The sequence below is a fragment of the Aquarana catesbeiana genome, linkage group LG04, assembly GCF_042186555.1.
Source record: "Aquarana catesbeiana isolate 2022-GZ linkage group LG04, ASM4218655v1, whole genome shotgun sequence".
NCBI lineage: Eukaryota > Metazoa > Chordata > Amphibia > Anura > Ranidae > Aquarana > Aquarana catesbeiana.
Genome location: NC_133327.1, coordinates 456596606 through 456619039, shown reverse-complemented (window position 1 = coordinate 456619039; position 22434 = coordinate 456596606). Strand labels below are relative to the sequence as shown.

At 44.2% G+C, this 22434-nt stretch overlaps 1 protein-coding gene across 2 annotated transcripts in view; it reads left to right on the top strand.

Moving 5' to 3' along the window:
* The window catches only part of LYST (lysosomal trafficking regulator), a 556505-nt gene that overhangs the window by 462940 nt on the left and 71131 nt on the right, over positions 1–22434 (top strand). For both annotated transcript variants that reach the window (XM_073627506.1, XM_073627507.1), the window contains 7 exons: positions 7942–8008; positions 9579–9735; positions 9979–10119; positions 15459–15676; positions 17953–18183; positions 20863–21052; positions 21282–21418. In XM_073627506.1, coding sequence (XP_073483607.1) covers positions 7942–8008; positions 9579–9735; positions 9979–10119; positions 15459–15676; positions 17953–18183; positions 20863–21052; positions 21282–21418 — 1141 coding nt within the window. The remainder of the gene's footprint in view (positions 1–7941; positions 8009–9578; positions 9736–9978; positions 10120–15458; positions 15677–17952; positions 18184–20862; positions 21053–21281; positions 21419–22434) is intronic.

The following is a 22434-nucleotide window of genomic DNA, read 5'->3' as shown; positions in this document are numbered from 1 at the left end:
CAGCCATTTTGTTGGTGCCCTGCCGGCGGCTCGCTCTGTAAGAACGAGTTACGTACAGGACAAGGTCTCCCTTTCTATCCTGTGATGAGCGATAAGTTGGGGTTTTGCTCCATCTCTTAAGTTGGGTTTTTGAGAGAGCCTAACCTGTGGCACTCCAGGTCTGAGATTCAGCTGCTGCTGACTGACCAATGGCTGGATGTTCTTCCTCCAACTTCTCTGTTGGTTGTATGAGCCGCATTAGGGCGAGAGTACGCTGTCTGAGGCGTCACTCTCAGTACATTCACCATCCCGGTAGTCTCCAGCAGCTGCTTTTTTTTTTTTTTTTTTTTTTTTTAAGCATCTCTCTCTGATAGCAAGGATGAGCACTCTTATTTTGCCATGCATAACCGGGCCCTGGTGACCGTGTTTTTTCCTGCGGGAAACTTTAAAAGTAATGCCGCGTACACACGATGGGACTTTACGGCATACTTGGTCCGGCGTACCGGATTTCGTCAGACAATTCGATCGTGTGTGGGCTCCCGGGGACTTTGTTTTCTCAAAAGTTTGACGGACTTAGATTTGAAACATGGTTCAAATCTGTCCGACGGACTTGAGTCTGGTCGAAAAGTCCGCTCGTCTGTATGCTAGTCCGACGGGCAAAAACTGACGCTAGGACAGCTATTGGCTACTGGCTATAAACTTCCTTGTTTTAGTCCGGTCGTACGTCATCACGTACGAATCCGTCGGACTTTGGTTGATTGTATGTAGGCAAGTCCGTTCATTCGGAAAGTCCGTCGTAAAGTCCGTCAAAAACATCCAAAGCTTCCCACTTTTCTAAGTTGCAGTAGGCAACCATATACCGGTGGAGGAATTAGTTGGCCAAGCTCTTTCGCAAAGATCTGGGTACAGGACAGGTGTCCATTGTCTTTTTGGGACTGGCAGATCATATGGTCCAGGACTAACTACTTGTATGATGTATCCTGCTTCTCCAGCTCTTGGGAAGTTGTCTTTCACGAGCCCTTTGGTATACAGTGCATCCGGAAAGTATTCACAGCACTTGACTTTTTCCACATTTTGTTATGCTACAGCCTTATTCCAAAATGAATTAAGTTCATTATTTTCCTCAAAATTCTACAAACAATACCTCACAATGACAACGTGAAAGAAGTTAGTTTTAAATCTTTGCAAATTGATTAAAAATAAAAAGCAAAAAAATCACGTGTGTGTATATATAGTAAGTATTCACAGCCTTTGCCATGACACTCATAGTTGAGCTCCGGTGCATCCTGTTTTCACGGATCATCCTTGAGATGTTTCAACAACTTGATTGAAGTCCACCTGTGGTAAATTTAGTTGATTGGACACAATTTGGAAAGGCACACACCTGTCTATATAAGGTTCCATAGTTAACCGTGCATGTCAGAGCACAAACCAAGCCATGAAGTCCAAGGAATTGTCTGTAGACCTTCGAGACTGGATTGTATCGATGCACAGATGTGGGGAAGGGTACAGAATAACTTCTGCAGCATTGAAGGTCCCAATGAGCACAGTGAGCTCCATCATCTGTAAATGAAAGCAGTTTAGAACCACCAGGACACTTCCTAGAGTGGGACACCTAGGTAAACGAGGAAGAAGGGCCTTAGCCAGAGAGGCGACCAGAAACCCAATGGTCACTCTGATCATCTATGCAGTACTCTTTGTTCTAAATGGAAAGCGTCATGTCTGGTGGCAGCATCATGCTGTGGTGATGTTTTTCAGAGACAGGAACTGGGAGACAAGTCAGGATCGAGGGAAAGCTTAATGTAGCAATGTACAGAGCAGTGTGTTCAGGACCTCAGACTTTGGGGAATGTTCATGTTCCAACAGGACAACGACCCTAAGCAGACTAACAAGATAACAAAGGAGTGGCTACGGGGCAACTCTGTGAATGTCATTAAGTGGCCCAGCTAGACCCCAAACTTGAACTTGATTAAACATCTCTGGAGTGATCTGAAAATCACTGTACATCGATGCTCCCCATCCAACCTGATGGAGCTTGAGAGGTCCTGCAAAGGAGAATGGGAGTAACTGCCCCCAAATAGGTGTGCCAAGCTTGTAGCATCATACGCAAAAAGACTTGATGCTGTAATTGGTGCCAAAGGTGCTTCAACAAAGTATTGAGCAAAGGCTGTGAATAGATATGTGTTTTTTTTTAAATATGCTGATATTTCAAACAAACTATTTTCACATTGTCATTATGGGGTATTGTTTGTACAATTTTGAAGAAAATAATGAATTTAATAAATTTTGGAATAAGGCTGTAAACATAACAAAATGTGGAAAAAGTGAAGTGCTGTGAATACTTTCCGGATTCACTGTAAGTGTTGGTCTGCTGACCAGACGACTTCCCCTACTAGGGTGAACTTCTCTTTGGTGTTACTATAAATGACACCAGGCACTTTACTGGAGGAAAGAGTGCCTTCCTCCCACAGTCCAGGAAAGTAAAGGTGCACAGTTCTTCACAATTTTGCACACAGGAGGTTTATTTTGTCACGGTACTACTTACAGTGAGCCCACAGGCGAGCAGGTAACACGGGATCCCCCACGGCGTGGAGTCTAAGGGCCAGCCGGTATTCTCCTGGGGACCCCCCTCACGAGGGTTTGGGCTTAGCTGCGTGCTGACCCCAGGTCACGACCCCCGGATTCACTCTGCTCGCTAGGGAAGTACCAGAAGACACTGTCAGACAAGGATGGATGGATGAAGCAAAGGAGAGCTGGATAGCGAGCCAAGGTGAGGATGGGCTGCAGACAATGTAATCAGAACAAGCCGAGTTGGTACACAAGAGATCAGTTCACGAGAGGTCAGGTTAAAGCAGGTTACAAGCAGGGAGTTTAGAAACCAGCATTGCTCAAGCAACCAGAACGTGGTCTGAGAGGGATTTAAATAGAGAAGCACATGAGGGGATGGACAGGGAGTAGCAGGAAGGAATTGTATACATTTTTGGTGAAACAGGGTATTAAGCAACAGGTGAGGCTGGCGACACCCATAGCTGCAGAGTGCAGCAGAGCTGAACACAAGCTAGTGGAACAACGGGTGCCAGCCGACCTACAGCAGTAAAGATAAGACACAGATCAACTCGGCAGCTGATCTGTGACATATTTGTTTTCCCTGGCTTTTTGTAGAAGGGTGTCAAGCCCTCTAAGGCCCCCACTGGTGGTGCCCAACGTTCCTGCCCTCTCGTGTTCAAAAGCCGCATATGTGCCCTCCTCAGAATTGCATGATGTTTCCCCCTCCTCCCCTGCCATCTGCCTTTTTGCAGGGCTATGGACCTCACTCGTCTCTGACAACTGGGCCCACAAACTGGTTATGTCCAGATCCAAAATGAAGGACTTTGTAGTTGGGGACACACATTGTCAATTCTGGGGTCTTCTTTCGGTCTGACCTCCGCTTTTCAGAGGTTTGCAAGGTGTTTTCTCCAGTACTGGCATTGCTGTAACAAAGGAGGATCGCCGGAATGGCTGCCTGGACGACACTTCCCAGGTAGCACTAAAGGGGTCACGATGCACTCTCTGCAGGCATTCAGGTGGTTCCTGACTTTAAAAACATCTGCTGGGGCCCCAACAAGGGCGGGAGTATCTGGGTCTGGTCTTCAACTCGGCGCAGGCCATAATGTCTCCCACAATGGACAAGTTCCAAAAACTTCAGACTGCAGTTGAGCTGCTCCTGTTCGGCAGACAGTTTTTTACTGTCCCGCTTTGCAGGTCCTAGGTCCGCTGGTGTCGGCCTTAAAGGGAGTCCTGTCTGTGCAGCTCCTTAGGGTGGTTCTGCAGAAGGAATACCTAGCCAATGGGAGAACTCTTCCACTTCCTTGGATGGCCTGATTCGTGCGAGTCTGTCAGCCAGGGCCTTCCCCTCAGGTGGCTTTGATCTCTCTCTCTACAGTTTTGGAAGTATTTCTCCTCCTCTGGTCAGTGATCATGACAGACACCGGCCTGTTTGGCTGGGAGAAGAGGCACTGGGTCAGGATTGCCTCAGGATCAGTGGACGCTTGAAGAGGCTCGGCTGCCTATCAATGCCTGAAGCTATGGGCGATCAGGCTGTGCCCAGATCAATGGATGGATCTTTTCCGAGGGCGGCCATTCAGAATGTAATCCTACAACGCTACCGGGGTGGTCTATGTCAACCTCCAAGACAGTGTGAAGTGTGTGACAGTGGCGCTGGAGGCCTTGCGCATCCTGCAATGAGAAAACTTTCACGTACTGGCTCTCTCCAACATGTACGTTTCAGGTGTTGGGAACTGGCAGGTGAATTACCTCAGTTGTCAGACGCTGAATCAAGGAGAGTGATTCCTGCACTCAGATGTGTGCCGCAGATCTGCCTGCAATAGGACATTCCTACTACTGATCTTCTGGTACCTTGCCTCCACAGAAAGGTGCTGGAGTGAGGAGTCCCCTGGTGGATGCGGCGGGCATATGCTGGGGGTCCCATGGGATCAGTACCGTCTCATTTATGCCTTTCCTCTTCTCCCATTCCTTTCTCGTCTGTTGCGCAGGATGGAGGCTGAAGGTGTTCCAGTCCTTCTGGTGGCTCCGGACTCGCCTTGTCAACCCAGGAACAACGATCCGGGGTGGCTGGTCACGGAAGCTTGATGGTGGCTGCCCCTTGGGAAGCTCGCCTTTGCCAAGGACCGGTCTTCACTTTACTTACTGTTTTCTGGCGACATTAAGGTGCTTGCATGTTCAGATGCTTCTTTGGGCTACAAGGTTTTGCAGGATGCTACTTAGGATTCCTTGTTCCCCAGGAACAGTTTGGGTGGTTGGCATGTTTGTTTTCTCCTGTTTTTTGTTTGTTCACCTCTTATGGAGACATTGCTTTTGGAAGTCCCTATGGTCAAGAATAGAAGAGAGCTGTGTCAGTCAATGAAATCAAGAGAAATGGGATTTTTTTATTACTCGCAGTAAAATCCCTTTCTCTGAGTTGATTGACGGACACACCAACCACCCCTCTTGGTTTTTTGTTGGTACTGCTTGTTACTAACTGGTTTGCCTATTGCAGAGAGGGGGTTTATACCAGCTAGGACTGCCCATATGGTCAAACGTTGAGTATGGCCTCACATATCATTCAATTAATATACCATAAAAAAGTACCAGCATCCAAATTGACATATAGAAAAGGGGGAGGTGAAGATGTGAGGGCAGTTGCCAAGGCTGACCAGCCCACATGGACACCCAAAGAAAATTGAATGGACTTTTTGGGTACTGATACAATGACAATATTGATTTAGTAAAATATAAATTTTATTTTTATTCTATACTAGTATACAAATAGCATTAGGTTAAAAAATATAACACAATATACACCACACATTAACTGACTACCTGTAAATTTCTGTCAAGGTGGGGTATAGATATTCCTCTACCGGTTTCGCGGAATGACCGCTTCTTCAGGAGGATAAAGAGTCTATGAAAGAACAATATATTAAAACCATACAAAAAAGTAGAATAAACAATAATTACAAGGCAAACTAAATACAATGGGCATTAATACAAATGAAGGCCTGCTCCCCCGGGTGGACCAAAACACGGCTAGCGGCAGGATCCCACAAATTACCCCTGTGGTGGTCAAGGGGGAGTGCAGAGGACCGTCTCTAGTTGAGGTAATAATGAATATGGTAAATATGAATAGTGAACATATGAATATTAGGAAATGGGGAGGTGTGGTGGTAAGAGAGCCACGTTGTGAATGGGAAATGAGGGAAGGGGGGGTGATGGGGGGGGGGGGGGAAGAGAAATGAGAGGGGGAAATAGAGGGGGGTGGGAGAAAAGGGAAAGGGGGGGAGGGAAAGAGGCAGGGATGGGCGGGTAGGGAAAAGGGGGGGAGGGGAGCGGGAGGATGGGGGGGGGGGGGGGAGGGGAGGGAAGGGAAGGAAAGGGGGACCAGGAGACGGGGAGGTGGGGGGGAAGGAGGGAGTTGGGGAAAGGGAGGAGGAAGGAAGACGGTCCTCTGCACTCCCCCTTGTCCACTGCGGGGGGAATTTGTGGGATCCTGCTGCTAGCCGTGTTTTGGTCCACCCGGGTGAGCAGGCCTTCTTTTGTATTAATGCCCATTGTATTTAGTTTGCCTTGTATTTATTGTTCTACTTTTTTTATGGTTTTAATATATTGTTCTTTCATAGACTCTTTATCCTCCTGAAGAAGCGGTCATTCCGCGAAACCGGTAGAGGAATATCTATACCCCACCTTCACAGAAATTTACGGGGGAACCCGTTATTAGTCAGTTAACGTGTGGTGTATATTGTGTTGTGTTTTTTAAACCCAATGTTATTTGTATACTAGTATAGAATAAAAATAAAATTAATATTTTACTAAATCAATATTGTCATTGTATCAGTACCGAGAAGGTCCATTCAATTTTCTTTGGGTGTCCATGTGGGCTGGTCAGCCTTGGCAACTGCCCTCACATCTTCACCTCCCCCTTTTCTATAGGACTGCCCATAGGCGGTGCCGAGTTTTTCTGCCTAGTGTCCTATTCCTGTAGGTGGTGCTAACAACCCCATGGTCAAGAATAGAAGAGAGCTGTGTCCGTCAATTAACTTGGAGAAATTTTGTTTTTTGCTGAGTACCAGAAATATTTTTTTTCGCTGACTCCATAAGCGCTTCAAGCCTTGCTTTCAAATTGCTCTACTGCAGGGTAGTCTTCCTGGTCATGATTGCAGACTGACAGCGGTGAGAGCCAGTGGTGCGGAAGAGGGTCTATGTGCACAGCTTTACCCCGGATATCTGCATACTTAGATGTGCCTCTTTTAACTACTTCTGGACCGCCCGCCGTCATTGTACGTCGGCAGTTTGACGTTGAATACCACTGAATACCCCGGTATCTTTTTAAACAGCGGGCGGTCCGCTTTGAGATAAAAGTGGTCTCTGTGGCGGATTCACTTTTATCGGTGGCGGGAGAGGGGCCTCCGCCGCTTACCGGAGCCGTCACTTTTTAAATAAAAACTAAAATAAATAAATTTAAAAATTTTTTTTAAAGCACCCTGTCCTGCCGAGCTCGCACACAGAAGCAAACGCATACGTAAGTCGCGCCCGCAAATGAAAACTGTGTTCAAACAACACATGTGAGGTATTGCCGCTATCGTTCGGGCGAGAGCAATAATTATAGCTCGAGCTCCTCTGTAACCCAAAACTGGTAACCTGTATAAATTTTTAAATGTCGCCTATGGAGATTAAGGGTCAAAGTTTGTCGCCATTCCATGAGCGGGCACAATTATGAAGCATGACATGTTGGGTATTAATCTACTTGGCGTAATATTATCTTTCACAATATAGAAAAAAATTGGGCTAACATTACTGTCTTATTTTTTAATTCAAAAAAGTGTATTTTTTCCCAAAGAATTGCGCTTGTAAGACCGCCGCGCAAATACGATGTGACATAAAGTATTGCAACAAACGCCATTTTATTCTCTGGGGTGTCTGAAAAAAAATGTATAAAGTCATTTTCTAGCAACAAAACCTGATTTTAACTTGTAAACAACAAGTTTGAAAAATGGGCCTGGTCCTTAAGTAGTTTATCATCAACCAATTGAGTTGCTAAATGTTGTACCCTCATTAAATTTTACCATATTGCTACACTTAGAGGTGCCTCTCCTCTCTTTTATACTCTGTAGCTCCTACTGGATTTTGCTTCTAATCCCCTTGTGGAGGCTGCCATTTGTGGATGGACATTTTATGGTTACACAACCCATCACATTGCTATAATCTTTTTATATGGGCTATAAACTGAAGGACTTAGAATAAATGGTTGTGGAACGAATCATCTGAGTTTCCATTATTTCTTATGGGAAGTTTTGCTTTGATATACAAGTGCTTTGGATTACAAGCATGTTTCCGGAACGAATTATGCTCGCAATCCAAGGTTTTAGTATCTACTGGATCATACTGTTGTGCCTATCATGTTAATTTCACCTACTTATGCATTTTCAGGAATCTTGTCAAGCCTATTGCTGTACAATCGAAAGAAAAGGAAGATCGGTACATAGATAATTACAAGGTAATTGTAACAGTTTGCAGGAGATATCATGGCTACTTTCAATGAACCCTTAAAGCAAAGCCACTCCTTTTAGTAATTTACAGATTTTGTAAGTATTCGACTTCTCGTTGCAACTTTGGAATAGGGTTATAAAAACTTGACTGCCCATGCAAAATATACATATTAAATATATTTAAAGGATAAGTGTGGGAAACAAAAAAAATACATACCTACTTCTTTGGTTCCCCAGCTCTAAGCCTGGGAAGGGGGGCTGCCAGTCAGGCATCTGGGTGGATCCGCATTATTCTTGGGATACATCCAGATACTGGAGCTGCTCTGTGATGTCAGCCAACAGCAGGCTTTAGCCAGCTGATGGCTGATTATGCGTCACAGGAGTGCAAAAGTAAGTGCACTCCTCTGACCCGCATAAGAAGTATGGCTAGACGAGCTTTGCCCATACTTTAATTTAAACAAAAAGTGTTACTTGTACACACTCAGACCTTCTGTCCCAAGGGCTGGATCATCCTCCTCCTTGGTTGCTGGCTTAAATAGCATGGCTGTTGACGCCAACTTTTACAAAGTCTGCCTTCACACCCGGAATACCTACTTGTGTGGTGTAATGCTAGGTTACATTCTGTCCTTTTTCCAGTCTAGTCTGGACCAGCATCTGACCTTAAATACCACCAAGGAGCAAATCTCTGCCTTGGCCCCCTTGTTTCAGAGACTATTGGCACCATGTTCTTTAGTTAAGGCGTTTCTAAAGGGTGTAGCACGCATGCCTTTTTTTGTTTTTTATTTTGTTATAAGTTCTTTATTTGAGAGAAAAGTACAGTCCAAAACATTTTCATGAATCAGGTAGTGTTAACAACCCTGTGCCATTTTTTAGTGTTATCACTTCAGTGCAGAGGATCTCATAGTAAGTGGCCTTGTCTTGTAAAGATAGGGACAGTAGAGGGTGTGTCTTGTGCATAGCAGTATACAAATTAATTTAATAACGTGACAATTGGTAACTTAGGAAGAAAATGTAGTAATATCAGGCATCTACATGTAGAAACGTCATTCAGGGTCAGCTTTCAGGGATTGATCTTTGCAGAACAGGATGAGCTTCCTTGGGAGGGATTGCAGCACCTGTAGCTGTAATGGAAAGGAGACACCACTGGTGGAAGGTAGACTAAGTGTAGCATTAGGTGAATAAAGCAAGCTATGTAAATAGCAACTCACTAAAGTAAAGGGTTAGGAGCCTGAGAACATGTGGGTCTGATTATCCATTAATCATCCACATGTAGGCGAGCCGAGCAGGGTTCAGCTGTCACTGGAGCCTATTTATATGGATGGGAGTCCTGGGAGGCCACAAGATGACCGATGAACAGAGGCCGATTTCTCTCAAACTGCGTAGGTTAGGAGAATATAAGACACTTACTGTATATGCAAGTTATGTCATAATGTTTTATTATTTAAGTATTGTTTTATTATTTAAGTATTGCAGGAGACTTTACTACTGCTTTCAGGGCTGTTTCAATTTGATAAATTAACTGTTATTTGAAATTGATATCACTGCTATCTTTCACTAAATGTTTTTTCTTAATTTTAGTATTTGGAAGATGAATACTGTAAAGGAGATAGAGAAGATGATCCAATGCCTCCAGTGCAGCCATATCATTATGGATCACATTACTCCAACAGTGGCACTGTACTGCATTTCATGGTCCGATTGCCTCCTTTTACCAAAATGTTCCTGGCATATCAAGGTCTGAAGCAATAACATCATTGTCTTTATTTTTGTTTTTAGGGAGAAATCTGTAGATGGAAATGCATAGTGATATGTGTATAGCAGCTTCTATTGAACTGTTATGTGATACCTAAGCAATTTGATTTTTTGGGGGAAAACATCTTTATTCTTTTTGGGGTTTGAATATTGTATTTTTATTTATGTTATCAAATGTCCCTTGGTTATTAATAGTTTATAAATAAACATGTTCTTTTTCTTGCAGATCAAAGTTTTGATATCCCTGACAGAACATTTCATTCTACGAATACAACATGGCGCTTGTCTTCCTTTGAATCAATGACTGATGTTAAAGAGCTTATTCCAGAGTTTTTCTACTTGCCTGAATTTTTGGTGAATAGAGAAGGTAAGTGATTTTATACTACTAAAATATTTCTTTAATTTGCCGTAAGATTTAAAGGGGAACTGAACTCAAAAAGTGAAGATTTGCTACATTATAGGGAAAGTTTAGTAATATAAATTATGCCTAAACAGTGTGGCACTGTGCCTCCGAATTCTAGTCTCAAGAAATTTGTAGTAAAATTTAGTAATGTCACAACTGTGTTGCTTACTGTTTTCTTTCTGGAGACACTGTTGTGAACAAAGATATGTCCCATACTAATGACCCACTGTCTGTTGTTTTACTAAAATGATACTGAAGTCTCTATCTCGTTATTTAAAAAAAAATAAGAATGTTCTACTTGCCTGTTCTGTACAGCGGTTTTGCACAGAGCAGCCCAGATCCTCCCCTTCTCGGGTCCCCCGCTGGCGCTCCTGTCCCCTCCCTCCTGCCCCCACAGCAAGCAGCCTACTGTAGAGGCACCCGAGCCGATACTGCAGCGATCTAAAGCAGATGACGCTACTTGACAGAAATCTTGGCCCTTTTATCTGGGCAATGCTGATGAAGGAGCAGTGTGCTCCAATACTTTGCTTTTACTGTGGTCAACGAAAAGCTCTATTCTGACTTTATGAAGTGCTGGTGGGGTTCAATTTGCTGATTTTCTGGTTTTGATTTCTGTCTGGGACAATACTCAACAATAAAATATTGTCTGTAGTTCTGTTTACTTCCCATCAGGGCCAGTCCTGGCCGGGGTGCAGTGCACCCGGGCGCCACAGAGGTGGGGGCGCTGAAGCGCCAGAGTGCTCCCCTCCCTCCTCCTCCTCCATGTCCGTAGGCAGCTCTTTCCGCCGGTCACCGCAGCCACCGCCGTCGCTGTGTCTCTTGCCGAAGCCCATCCCCCCTCCCTCCTCCTGTCAGAGGAGGAGAGCGGAACCAGCCACAGATCATAGCGGCTGTGTCTCTGTGTGCAGAGAGATCAGCCGCGCAGTGATGTCACGGGGGGGGGGTGGTCTGTTCCCGATGTGTTCCAGCTCTCCTCCTCCTGGAACTCCCGCCTGCTGCCCAAGCCTGACACGCTCTGTTCTCCACCCGGGCGGCGCGGCTGCACACTGTCCTCTCCAGCTGACGCCCGGGTGTTTTTTAATTAGCTCAATGGAGGGGGGACTGCTTTGTCGGGTCTATTCTAATGAAGGGGAGGGTGTCCTGGGGGGGTCTATACTAATGAAGGGGGAGTTGTCCTCGGGGGTCTATTCTAATGAAGGGGGGTTGTCCTGGGGGGGTCTATTCTAATGAAGGGGGGGTTTGTCCTGGGGGGTCTATACTAATGGAGGGGAGGGGTTTGTCCTGGGGGGTCTATTCTAATGAAGGGGGTTTGTCCTGGGGGGTCTATACTAATGGAGGGGAGGGGTTAGTCCTAGGGGGTCTATTCTAATGAAGGGGGGGTTTGTCCTGGGGGTCTATACTAATGGAGGAGGGGTTGTCCTGGGGGGTCTATACTAATGAAGGAGGGGTTGTCCTGGGGGGGTCTATAATAATGAAGGGGGGGTTGTCCTGGGGGGTCTATTCTAATGAAGGAGGGTTTGTCCTGGGGGGTCTATACTAATGGAGGGGAGGGGTTTGTCCTGGGGGGGTCTATTCTAATGAAGGGGGGTTGTCCTGGGGGGGTCTATACTAATGGGGGGTCTATTCTAATGAAAGGGGGGTTTGTCTTGGGGGGTCTATACTAATGGAGGGGAGGGGTTTGTCCTGGGGGGTCTATTATAATGAAGGGGGGGTTATCCTGGGGGGGCTATACTAATGGAGGGGAGGGGTTTGTCCTGGGGGGTCTATACTAATGGAGGGGAGGGGTTTGTCCTGGGGGGATCTATACTAATGGAGGGGAGGGGTTTGTCCTGGGGGGTCTATACTAATGGAGGGGAGGGGTTTGTCCTGGGGGGGTCTATTCTAATGGACGGGAGGGGTTTGTCCTGGGGGGTCTATACTAATGAAGGGGGGGTTGTCCGGGGGGGGTCTATACTAAAGGAGGGGAGGGGTTTGTCCTGGGGGGTCTATACTAATGAAGGGGGGGTTGTCCTGGTGGGGGGTCTATGCTAATGGAGGGGGTTTGTCCTGGGGGGTCTATACTAATGGGGGGTTTCCTGGGGGGTCTGTACTAATGGAGGGGGGGTGGTTTGTCCAGGGGGGGTCTATACTAATGGAGGGGGGTGGTTTGTCCTGGAGGGTCTGTACTAATGGAGGGGGGTTTGTCCTGGGGGGTCTGTACTAATGGAGGGGGGTGGTTTGTTCTGGGGGGGTCTGTACTAATGGGGGGGGTGATTTGTTCTGGGGGGGTCTGTACTAATGTAGGGGGGTGGTTTGTCCGGGGGGGGTCTGTACTAATGTAGGGGGTGGTTTGTCCGGGGGGGTCTGTACTAATGGAGGGGGGGTGGTTTGTCCTGGGGGGTCTGTACTAATGGAGGGGGGGTGGTTTGTCCTGGGGGGTCTTTACTAATGGAGGGGGGTGGTTTGTCCAGGTGGGTCTGTACTAATGGAGGGGGGTGGTTTGTTCTGGGGGGTCTGTACTAATGGAGGGGGGTGGTTTGTTCTGGGGGGTCTGTACTAATGGAGGGGAGTGGTTAGTCCTGGGGCTCTGTACTAATGGAGGGGGCTGGTTTGTCCTGGGGGTCTGTACTAATGAAGGGGGGTGGTTTGTCCCGAGGGGTCTGTACTAATGAAGGGGGTTGGTTTGTCCCAGGGGTCTGTACTAATGGAGGGGGGGTGGTTTGTTTTAGAGGGATCTGTACTAATGGAGGGGGGTGGTTTGTCCTGGGGGGTCTGTACTAATGAAGGGGGGTGGTTTGTCCCGGGGGGTCTGTACTAATGAAGGGGGTTGGTTTGTCCCAGGGGTCTGTACTAATGGAGGGGGGGTGGTTTGTTTTAGAGGGATCTGTACTAATGGAGGGGGGTGGTTTGTTTTGGGGGGTCTGTACTAATGGAGGGGGATGGTTCTGTACTAATGGAGGGGGGGTTTGTCCTGAGGGGGTCTGCACTAATGGAGGGGGGGTGGTTTGTTCTGAGGCAGGTCTGTACTTATGGAGGTGGGTGGTTTGTTCAGGGGGGGTCTGTACTAATGGAGGAGGGGTGGTTCTGTACTAATGTAGGGGGTGGTTTGTTCTGGGGGGAGGTCTGTACTCATGGAGGGGGGTGGGTTGTCCTGAGGGGGGGTCTGTACTGATAGAGGGGGTAGGGTGGTCTATACTGATGGGGGTCTGTACTGGGGGAGGGGTTTATACTTAGTGGGGGGTCTGCACTGACGTAGGGGGGGTCTATACTAAGTGGAGGGGGAACTGTACTAAGGGGCGACTATAGTTGGTGGAGGGGGGTGATACCATGTTTTACCGCACCGGGTGACACCCCTCTCCCTCTCCTCTTCACGCGCTGCTGTACTAGTGAGCGGCGCACTATGTTTCTTCCCCCCGCCTTCATATCGTCCAGGGAAGAAAAAAAAAAGGAGCAAAGAGGAGGATTGTGGGACATGTAGTCCCGAGGACTGACAGCCCCACTGTAACACGGAAACTGTAGCTCACACAGCATGAATGGGAGAGAGAGAGCCAGGAGTCCGGGAAAGCTTTCAGGGAAGTACACCCAGGACTCCAGAGGGAGAGGACAGTGCTGAGAGAACACCATCAGAGGGAGAACCCTGCTGACCTGCGCCTCCAGAGGGAAAGCCACACAGCCTGGCGCCATCCCTGGCGGAGAAAGGAATGGAGTCATTGCCAGAATACAGATATGGGTGCTACTCAGCGGACTCCCCCCGCGGGCAATTCAGAGTGAGCTGACTCCTGATCAGAGGAACCGTTGTTGCTGTATCGCTGGGTTAGGCGAGAGGGCCGATCGGCCATTATCTACTAACGTCCATATGAACTGCAGTCTCTGACTGTCTCCTGTACTATGTCTGCAGTCTCTGACCATCTCCTGTATTATATCTCCAGTCTCTGACCATCTCCTGTAGTATGTCTGCAGTCTCTGACCATCTCCTGTACTATGTCTGCAGTCTCTGACCATCTCCTGTACTATGTCTGCAGTCTCTGACCATCTCCTGTACTATGTCTGCAGTCTCTGACCATCTCCTGTACTATGTCTGCAGTCTCTGACCATCTCCTGTACTATGTCTGCAGTCTCTGACCATCTCCTGTACTATGTCTGCAGTCTCTGACCATCTCCTGTACTATGTCTGCAGTCTCTGACCATCTCCTGTACTATGTCTGCAGTCTCTGACCATCTCCTGTACTATGTCTGCAGTCTCTGACCATCTCCTGTACTATGTCTGCAGTCTCTGACCATCTCCTGTACTATGTCTGCAGTCTCTGACCATCTCCTGTACTATGTCTGCAGTCTCTGACCATCTCCTGTACTATGTCTGCAGTCTCTGACCATCTCCTGTACTATGTCTGCAGTCTCTGACCATCTCCTGTACTATGTCTGCAGTCTCTGACCATCTCTTGTAACATGTCTGCAGTCTCTGATCATCTCTTGTAACATGTATGCAGTCTCCGACCATCACTTGTATCATGTCTGCAGTCTCTGACCATGTCTTGTATCATGTCTGCAGTCTCTGAACATCTCCTGTACTATGATTGCAGTCTCTGACCATCTCCTGTACTATGATTGCAGTCTCTGACCGTCTCCTGTATTATGTCTGTGGGCTCTTTCTAACAGACTCTCTAACAGAAGCCCTCTGTGTGTGCATCAGAGAGACTCCCCCTCCAGGTCTCATTAGTGTACTCTCTTCCTGTATTTTCTTTATTGTTAAAAGATCATGGGAAGATCCTAGAGTAATGAAGACTTCTTAGGGGAGCATCTCTGTGTTTGAGTCGTTGCCATAGTAACATTTGTAAAGGGGAGGAGTTGGTAAGATGACCACACCCATGTGGGGGCGCCAGAAATATTTCTGCACTCAGGCGTCTGTGACCCTAGGATCAGCCCTGCTTCCTATTGTCTCCATTTTTGTTGTAGAAATTTCCCTTTCTGTCCTGATAAGGGTGATCTCCCTAACAATGACAAAGACAATAGTAAAAACCTTAGAGAGGCTCTTGCCCTTCCCAGAGCTTTACAAAAACATCTGGCTGGAATTGGCCTTTAATGGAGAGAAGCTCTTGTATAGGGTTGCTAGGAACATTTGCCAATATGCTGGCTATAAGAAAAGATGAAAGTGAAGTTTGCTCCTAGGGCAAGCATGTTTTTTTTGCATTGTATTGCAGGCATGAATTTGAGTGCATCTAAAAAAAAAAAGGAAAAAAAAGAATGGCTGATAAACACAATTTAGCAAAGTATTCTAGAAGTGCTTCAGACGTGTGTGTGTTAAGACTGTCTTTTCAACTAAATAGGCTTTGATTTTGGTGTACGTCAAAATGGTGAACGAGTGAATCATGTCAATCTTCCACCTTGGGCCCGAAATGATCCACGTCTGTTCATCCTAATTCATCGCCAAGCCCTAGAGTCGGACCAAGTTTCCCATACAATTTGTAATTGGATCGATCTTGTATTTGGCTACAAACAGAAAGGACGTGCTGCTGTTCAAGCGATCAATGTGTTCCACCCAGCAGTAAGTATGAAGAGAAAAGTCCTTTTTAATTACTTGGAAAATAATTCTTCCAGGACGTATTCTGGAGATTTTACTGAACCTCAAAATATAGCGTAAAAGAGCATTTCAATTAAAAGTGGTTAAACCATTTTGGATAGGTGTTTAATGCACCCTCCAGATATTTTATACTTTCATATTTTGTAGTAGTCCAATCTTTACATATCAATATCTGACACAAAGACCCTTATGCAGGAAATACAGTGGGTATAGAAAAGAATCCCCCTTTAAAATAATCACATTTTGTTGCTTTGCAGACTGAAATGAAGACGGACACAGTTCTTATTTTATCCAGCTGTATTTACTCCAAAGCTATAACACCAAAATGTTAGAAAAAAATGTAAAAAAAATTTAAAACAGAATCACAGAGTTGGAAAAAGGATCACCCCCTCCGAAAAATGAGTTGTACATTCAATCAGGTGTAGCTAGTCACCTTCTCAATAGCACAAAAGCCATTTGACTTTCAACTGTGATCAGCTGTGGTCAATATGATTATCTCAGGATGAAAAGAGCTTACCTGGAGTATTTTAGTCCCTGATAGTGCAACTAAAGCAAAAATAAACTAAGGGGGGCAAGGTACTGTCAAAATATCTCAGGGATAAAGTTGTGGGCAGGTACAAGTCAGAAGATGGATACAAAAAAAAAATCCAAAGGCTTTATCGATGCCTAGAAGCACAGTAACATTTATTAAGAAGTGTAAGGTATTTGGTACAATACAGACCCTCCCTGGATCAGGACGTCACTCCAAACTGGATGAAAGAGCCAGGAGAAAACTGGTCAGAGAGGCTACCAAGAGGCCTACAGCAACTCTGAAGCAGTTGCAGGAATTTATGCCAGAGTGGTCATTGTGTGCATGTGACTACAATATCACACATTCTCCACAAATTTGGCTTGTATGGGAGGGTTGCAAGAAAAAAAGCCACTCCTCAAGAAAGGCCACATGCAGTCACAACTGAGCTCTGCCAAAACGCATCTTGAAGTTTCTGAGACCACATGGAAAAAGGTGTTCTGCTCAGATGAGACTAAAATTTAATTATTTGGTCTCAATACCAAACGATCTGTCTGGTGGGAATCTAATACAGCTAACCATTTAAAAAACACCATTCCTACAGTAAAGCGTGGAGGTGGTAATCTCTTGTTTATGGGGGTGTTTCTCTGCAGCAGGGACTGGACCACTTGTCAGAATAGAAGGAAAATGGATGGGGCAAAATGCAATCAACTTCTTCGTGAAAATCTGCTGTCCTCTGCCAGAAAGTTGTCAATGGGAGGAAGGTTTATCTTCCAACATGACAGTGACCCAAACCACACAGCAAAAATGACCACACAGTGGTTGAAGAAGAAATAGGTGAATGTCCCTGCATGGCTTAGTCAGAGCCCAGACTTAAAACCCATTGAAAATTTGTGGAATGACTTGAAGACTGCAGTCCACTAACGGTCACCATCAAATTTAACCAAACTTGAGCAGTTCTGGAGTGGGGAAATATTACAAAGTCTAGATGTGCAAAGTTAGTAGAGACCTATCCCAACAAACTAAAGGCTGTTTTAAAGCAAAAGGTTGTTCAACAAAATACTGACACAAAGGGTGATCCTTTTTCCAACTTGGTAATTCTGTTTTTGATTTTTTTTTTTTACATGTTGGTGTTATATCTTTCACTTGGATGTTATAAGTTGCACTGAGTAAATACAGCTGGATAATAAAAAGAAAAACCTGTTCGTCTTCATTTTAGGCTGCAAAGCAACAAAATGTGATTATTTTATAGGGGGGGGGGGGGTGGGGGGAGTGATTATTTTCTATGCCCACTGTAGGGTGGCACAAGTGCAGGAAGTATTTAGCACAGGACATTTAGTTGCTGATTTTAAGGCCCAGAGCAACAGACATAAACCACGCCATGCTTGATCCATTTCACTACTCCCACTCTAGATACAGTAGAGTCACTTTTCTACTTTAGGAAGCTTTTAAAATCTTGTAAATAATGGGAAATTGAATTATTGAAGGATACATTTACGCAGGGTAACAAAACTAGAGAAAAAACAAAATTGAAAGGTGATCTAAATTATGTATGATACCTACACAGAAGGAAAAACATAATAAAACTAAATGATTCTAATATGCGAGATTATATATCCAATTATCTCTAAAACATGCTATGTATAAAGGGTTTCATTATTTGCCACGTGGCTGAATGTTTTTCTGGTCTGTGTTTATACGTAAAATATTACTTATGTTTTGTTCTTTCCAGACTTATTTTGGAATGGACGTTTCAGCAGTTGAAGATCCTGTTCAAAGACGGGCACTGGAAACAATGATTAAAACTTACGGGCAAACACCACGACAGCTGTTTCACAGTGCGCATGTGTGCCGTCCAGGATCAAAACTTCTCATGGAAGGAGAACTTCCCGCTGCCATGGGATTGCTGGTACAGCTTGCGTTCAGAGAAAACAGAGATAGTTCAAAGGAACCCGCTTACCCTGTAAGTAGCAATACGTCATACCTGCAATTTAAATAGGCAGTATATGCAAAGAATTATACCAAATATAGTTATAAAGTGCATTGTAATATTTAGCATAAATAACATTTAACACTGGTAAATCCAAACTACAGTACTGACTCTGAACTGATAATGCAGCTGACAAAGTGTGGTAGCATGGCTAACTACACAAAATGGAAAGTCCTTACCTTTGTCTGTTTGGCACATACAACAGTAAAAGAAAGGAATAGGTTTGCTATTATATCTTGTTCGACATATAACATGGTTATTATTCTAAATAATAAATTATTATTGTCATATCCTCTGGTATTCTGCTTGTTTTTAGATAGTTTTGCTCAAATCAGCTAAAAAAGACCTAGACATTTTCATAATGTTTAGGCATACTGGGAGAATAACTAAAACTGACAAGTTAGTGAATTTTGGCATGCTTTGTATAACCCAGAAGAAAAAGCAAAGTTTTATCATATGTGGAGGCAATAAACATATTCATAGTTTCATAGTTAGGTTGAAAAAAGAAACAAGTCCATCCAGTTCAACCATAAAAAAAATAAAATAAAAAATATTGTACAATCCAATATACCCAATTCTATACCCACAATTGATCCAGAGGAAGGCAAAAAACCCCAGCAGAGCATGCTCCAATTTGCTACAGCAAATCTGATTTTCCCTTGATCAACTTTACCTATACATTTTAGTACCCAGTTATATTATGTACATTTAGGAAAGTATCCAGGCCTTTCTTAAAGCAATCTACTGAGCTGGCCAAAACCACCTCTGGCGGGAGTCTATTCCATGTTTTCACAGCTCTTACTGTGAAGAAACCTTTCTGTATTTGGAGATGAAATCTCTTTTCCTCTAGACGTAAAGAGTGCCCCGTGTCCTCTGTGTTAACCGTAAAGAAAATAACTCGACACCAAGTTCACTATATGAACCCCTTATATATTTGAACATGTTGATCATATCCCCCCTTATTCTCCTCTTTTCAAGAGTGAATAAATTCAGTTCCACTAATCTTTCCTCATAGCTGAGCTCCTCCGTGCCTCTTATCAGTTTGGTTGCCCTTCTCTGCACTTTCTCCAGTTCCCCAATATCCTTTTTGAGAACTGGTGCCCAAAACTGAACTGCATATTCCAGATAAGGTCTTACTAATGATTTGAACAGGGGCAAAATTATATCTCTCTCTCTGGAGTCCATAGCTCTCTTAATACAAGAAAGGACTTTGCTCGCTTTGGAAACCGCAGCTTGCCATTGCATGTTATTATTGAACTTATGATCTACTAACCCCCCAGATCCTTCTGCACTACGGATTCCCCCAGTTGTCCTCCCCCCTAGCATGTATGATGTATGCATATTCTTAGCCCCCAAGTGCGTAACTTTACATTTCTCAACATTAAACCTCATCTGGGACATAGTCGCCCAATTAGACAGTGCATTGAGGTCGGCTTGTAAATTGGAGACATCCTGTAAGGACCTTATTCCACTGCATAGCTTGGTGTCATCTGCAAAGACAGAAATGTTACTTTTCTGTCTTTGCAGATGACACCAATCTATGCAGTGGAATAACATATTCATATTCACGTATTCTATATATTTATATATAGAAATATTAATCTTAAAAGTGCGTTCCGGCCGCGTTTTTTTTTTTTTTTACAAACACTGTAAGTGGTGACTTTTAATAAGGACACTAGAAGGGGGGCTTCCATCATAACAAATGTAGAGTGGTGGTCCCCATCCCTTACATAGTAAACCATAGAAAAAAGAATCTCCCTTGGTTTGGGACTTTAACAGACCACCAACTCTTGAAGTAAAAAATCTGTTATTTATTATACTTTAAAAGAGACGTGAGAGTGTCTATAGCGTGCAAATTAAAAAATCATTCCATACAAAACTGATACACGATCAAAACCGAGAAAATATACAAAGTGAAAATGGTAAATGTACTCTCATGGGGGTGGTATACCCCGATACCCGACGCGTTTCCGGTATTCTGGTACCTTCATCAGGGATTTGAGAGTTGTAAGTATTGTGTACATGTATGGATTCCCAAGGAATGACTCTGTGTTCAAGTAGCACCCATGGCCCCTAGGATCAAATAGCGTATTTTCATTTGTGCTAGACTGAGGCTATATAAGAATAGTATGTGTGTTGAATTACCGGTATCAAAAAGGGTAATAAATGAGCCAACTAGGGAAGAACATTCATTAGAACCTGTGCTCTGATAGGGGTAGGCACCCCTCACTGGACCCACATACTCGAAGGATTACTTAGGAGCCAACCACCATGGGGACTGTCTTTGGATATTTATCCTTCCGGCATGCAGCCGGCATGTTATAGGTTCTAATGAACTTCTTCCCTAGTTGGCCCCGTTGTTTTCTGGGACACACACATGTCCCAGAAGGCAACGGGGCTGCTCGCCGAAGAGGAGGAAGTGCCACGGAGTAGGAAGAGGCAGATTAGGAAGACTGCCTAGCAACAGGGGTTTCTGGTGTTTTTTTAAATTTTTTTTTTTTTTTTTAAGAATATTAATGCTATTTTTTATTTTAGGGTGGCCCTCCACTTTAAACACAATGTGCCAATTGTCTTTTGATTTGACTTTGTTCATTTTGTTCTCTCTCTATTTTTTTTTTTTACATATATTAAATGACTGTTTTCTTCTGATAGAGTCCATTACCTTGGATAAGAGGTTTGAAATGGGGAGAATATGTTGGCTCCACAAGTTCTCCAGATCCTATTGTGTGCTTCAGCCAGCCCCATGGAGAGAGATTTGGCGCTCTGCAGGCTTTACCAACTAGAGCTATATGTGGCTTATCAAAAAAATTCTGCTTGATGATGAGCTACAGTAAGGAGCAAGGTATGTTTTTAGCTGTTCTCTTTTGACTTCATTAGACACATAACTGTTATTTTGTACAGTGTGGATAATACACCAGGTGTTAGTATTGTAAGTAATATTACAACTCTGAAGAGTGTATGTTGGTAAAATAGACTGTGTTGGAATAATTTATGTTGTAAGCCTTAATATTTAATGCAAAAACGATTGCACACACTGTTTTCTGATTATAATAAGGAATAAATAATCTTAGGTGTTCGAAGTATGCACAGTACTGATATTCAATGGTCAGCAATTCTCAGCTGGGGATACCCTGACAACATTCTAAGACTGAAGAGTAAACAAAGTGAACCCCCTGTGAATTTCATACAGTGTTCTGAACATCACCAGGTAATGTATTATTTTTTTTCAAAATTATGAAAATGTGCACATTCTGAAGCACGCTTCAGTATGTGTGCAAAAATATATTTACTTGTAATAGTATGTTTTTGAGATTCACATTGAGAAGAAAAGAGTAGTGATGTTGGTTTAAAAAGGTAATTCATATTTAAAATAGGATTTTGCATTAATATGCAGGTCTTCAAAGAGCATATGAATAGATTCCAAGGCACTGGATATTGCCCAGTTAGTTGTATCTGAAGTTTTTCTGGGTAACTTATTATAGTGTTTTATTATTATTATTAAGCTTCATATAGGACAAGGACATCTCATCTTTTAGAAAATATTTTCGAAATATTGTTATACAGAATTTATATAGTGTCAATAGCTTGCAAAGCACTTTGCAACATGAGGGCAGACAGTACAGTTACAATACAATTCAATACAGCAGAAATCGGGGGGTTCTGCTCGTTAGAGCTTACAATCTAAAAGGGACGGTCAAGTGATATAAAAGGGGGGACAAGCTGATGGTGAAAATAAAAGTACCGTTAGGGGGAGGCAGAATAGACTTCTCTAAAGAGAAGGGTTTTCATGGAACGCCAAAAAGTGGACAGAATTGGAGATAGTCAGACAGACATATTGGGGTAGGGAGTTCCAGAGAATGGGAGAGGCTTTGGGAAATGTCGAACATGGGAGATAGAGAGCAGGAGGTCCTGGGAGGAATGAAGAGAGCGATTTGGTTGGTATTTTGAGACTAGGTTAGTGGTGTATCTGAGGGCAGAGTTGTGGATGTTTTTATTTTTTTGTATTTGAAATTAAATTTGCTGGGTGAGCAGAAGCCAGTGGAGAGGAGTAGCTGACACAGGATGGTTAGTAAGGTGGATGAGCAGCAGCATTCATGATGGACTGAAAGGGGGATAGCCTATGTAAAGGTAATCTGAGGAGGCAGTTGCAATAGTTGAGGTGAGAGATAACCAGGGAGTGAATTAGAAGCTTTGTGGTGTCATTAGTTAAGAAGGGGCATGTAG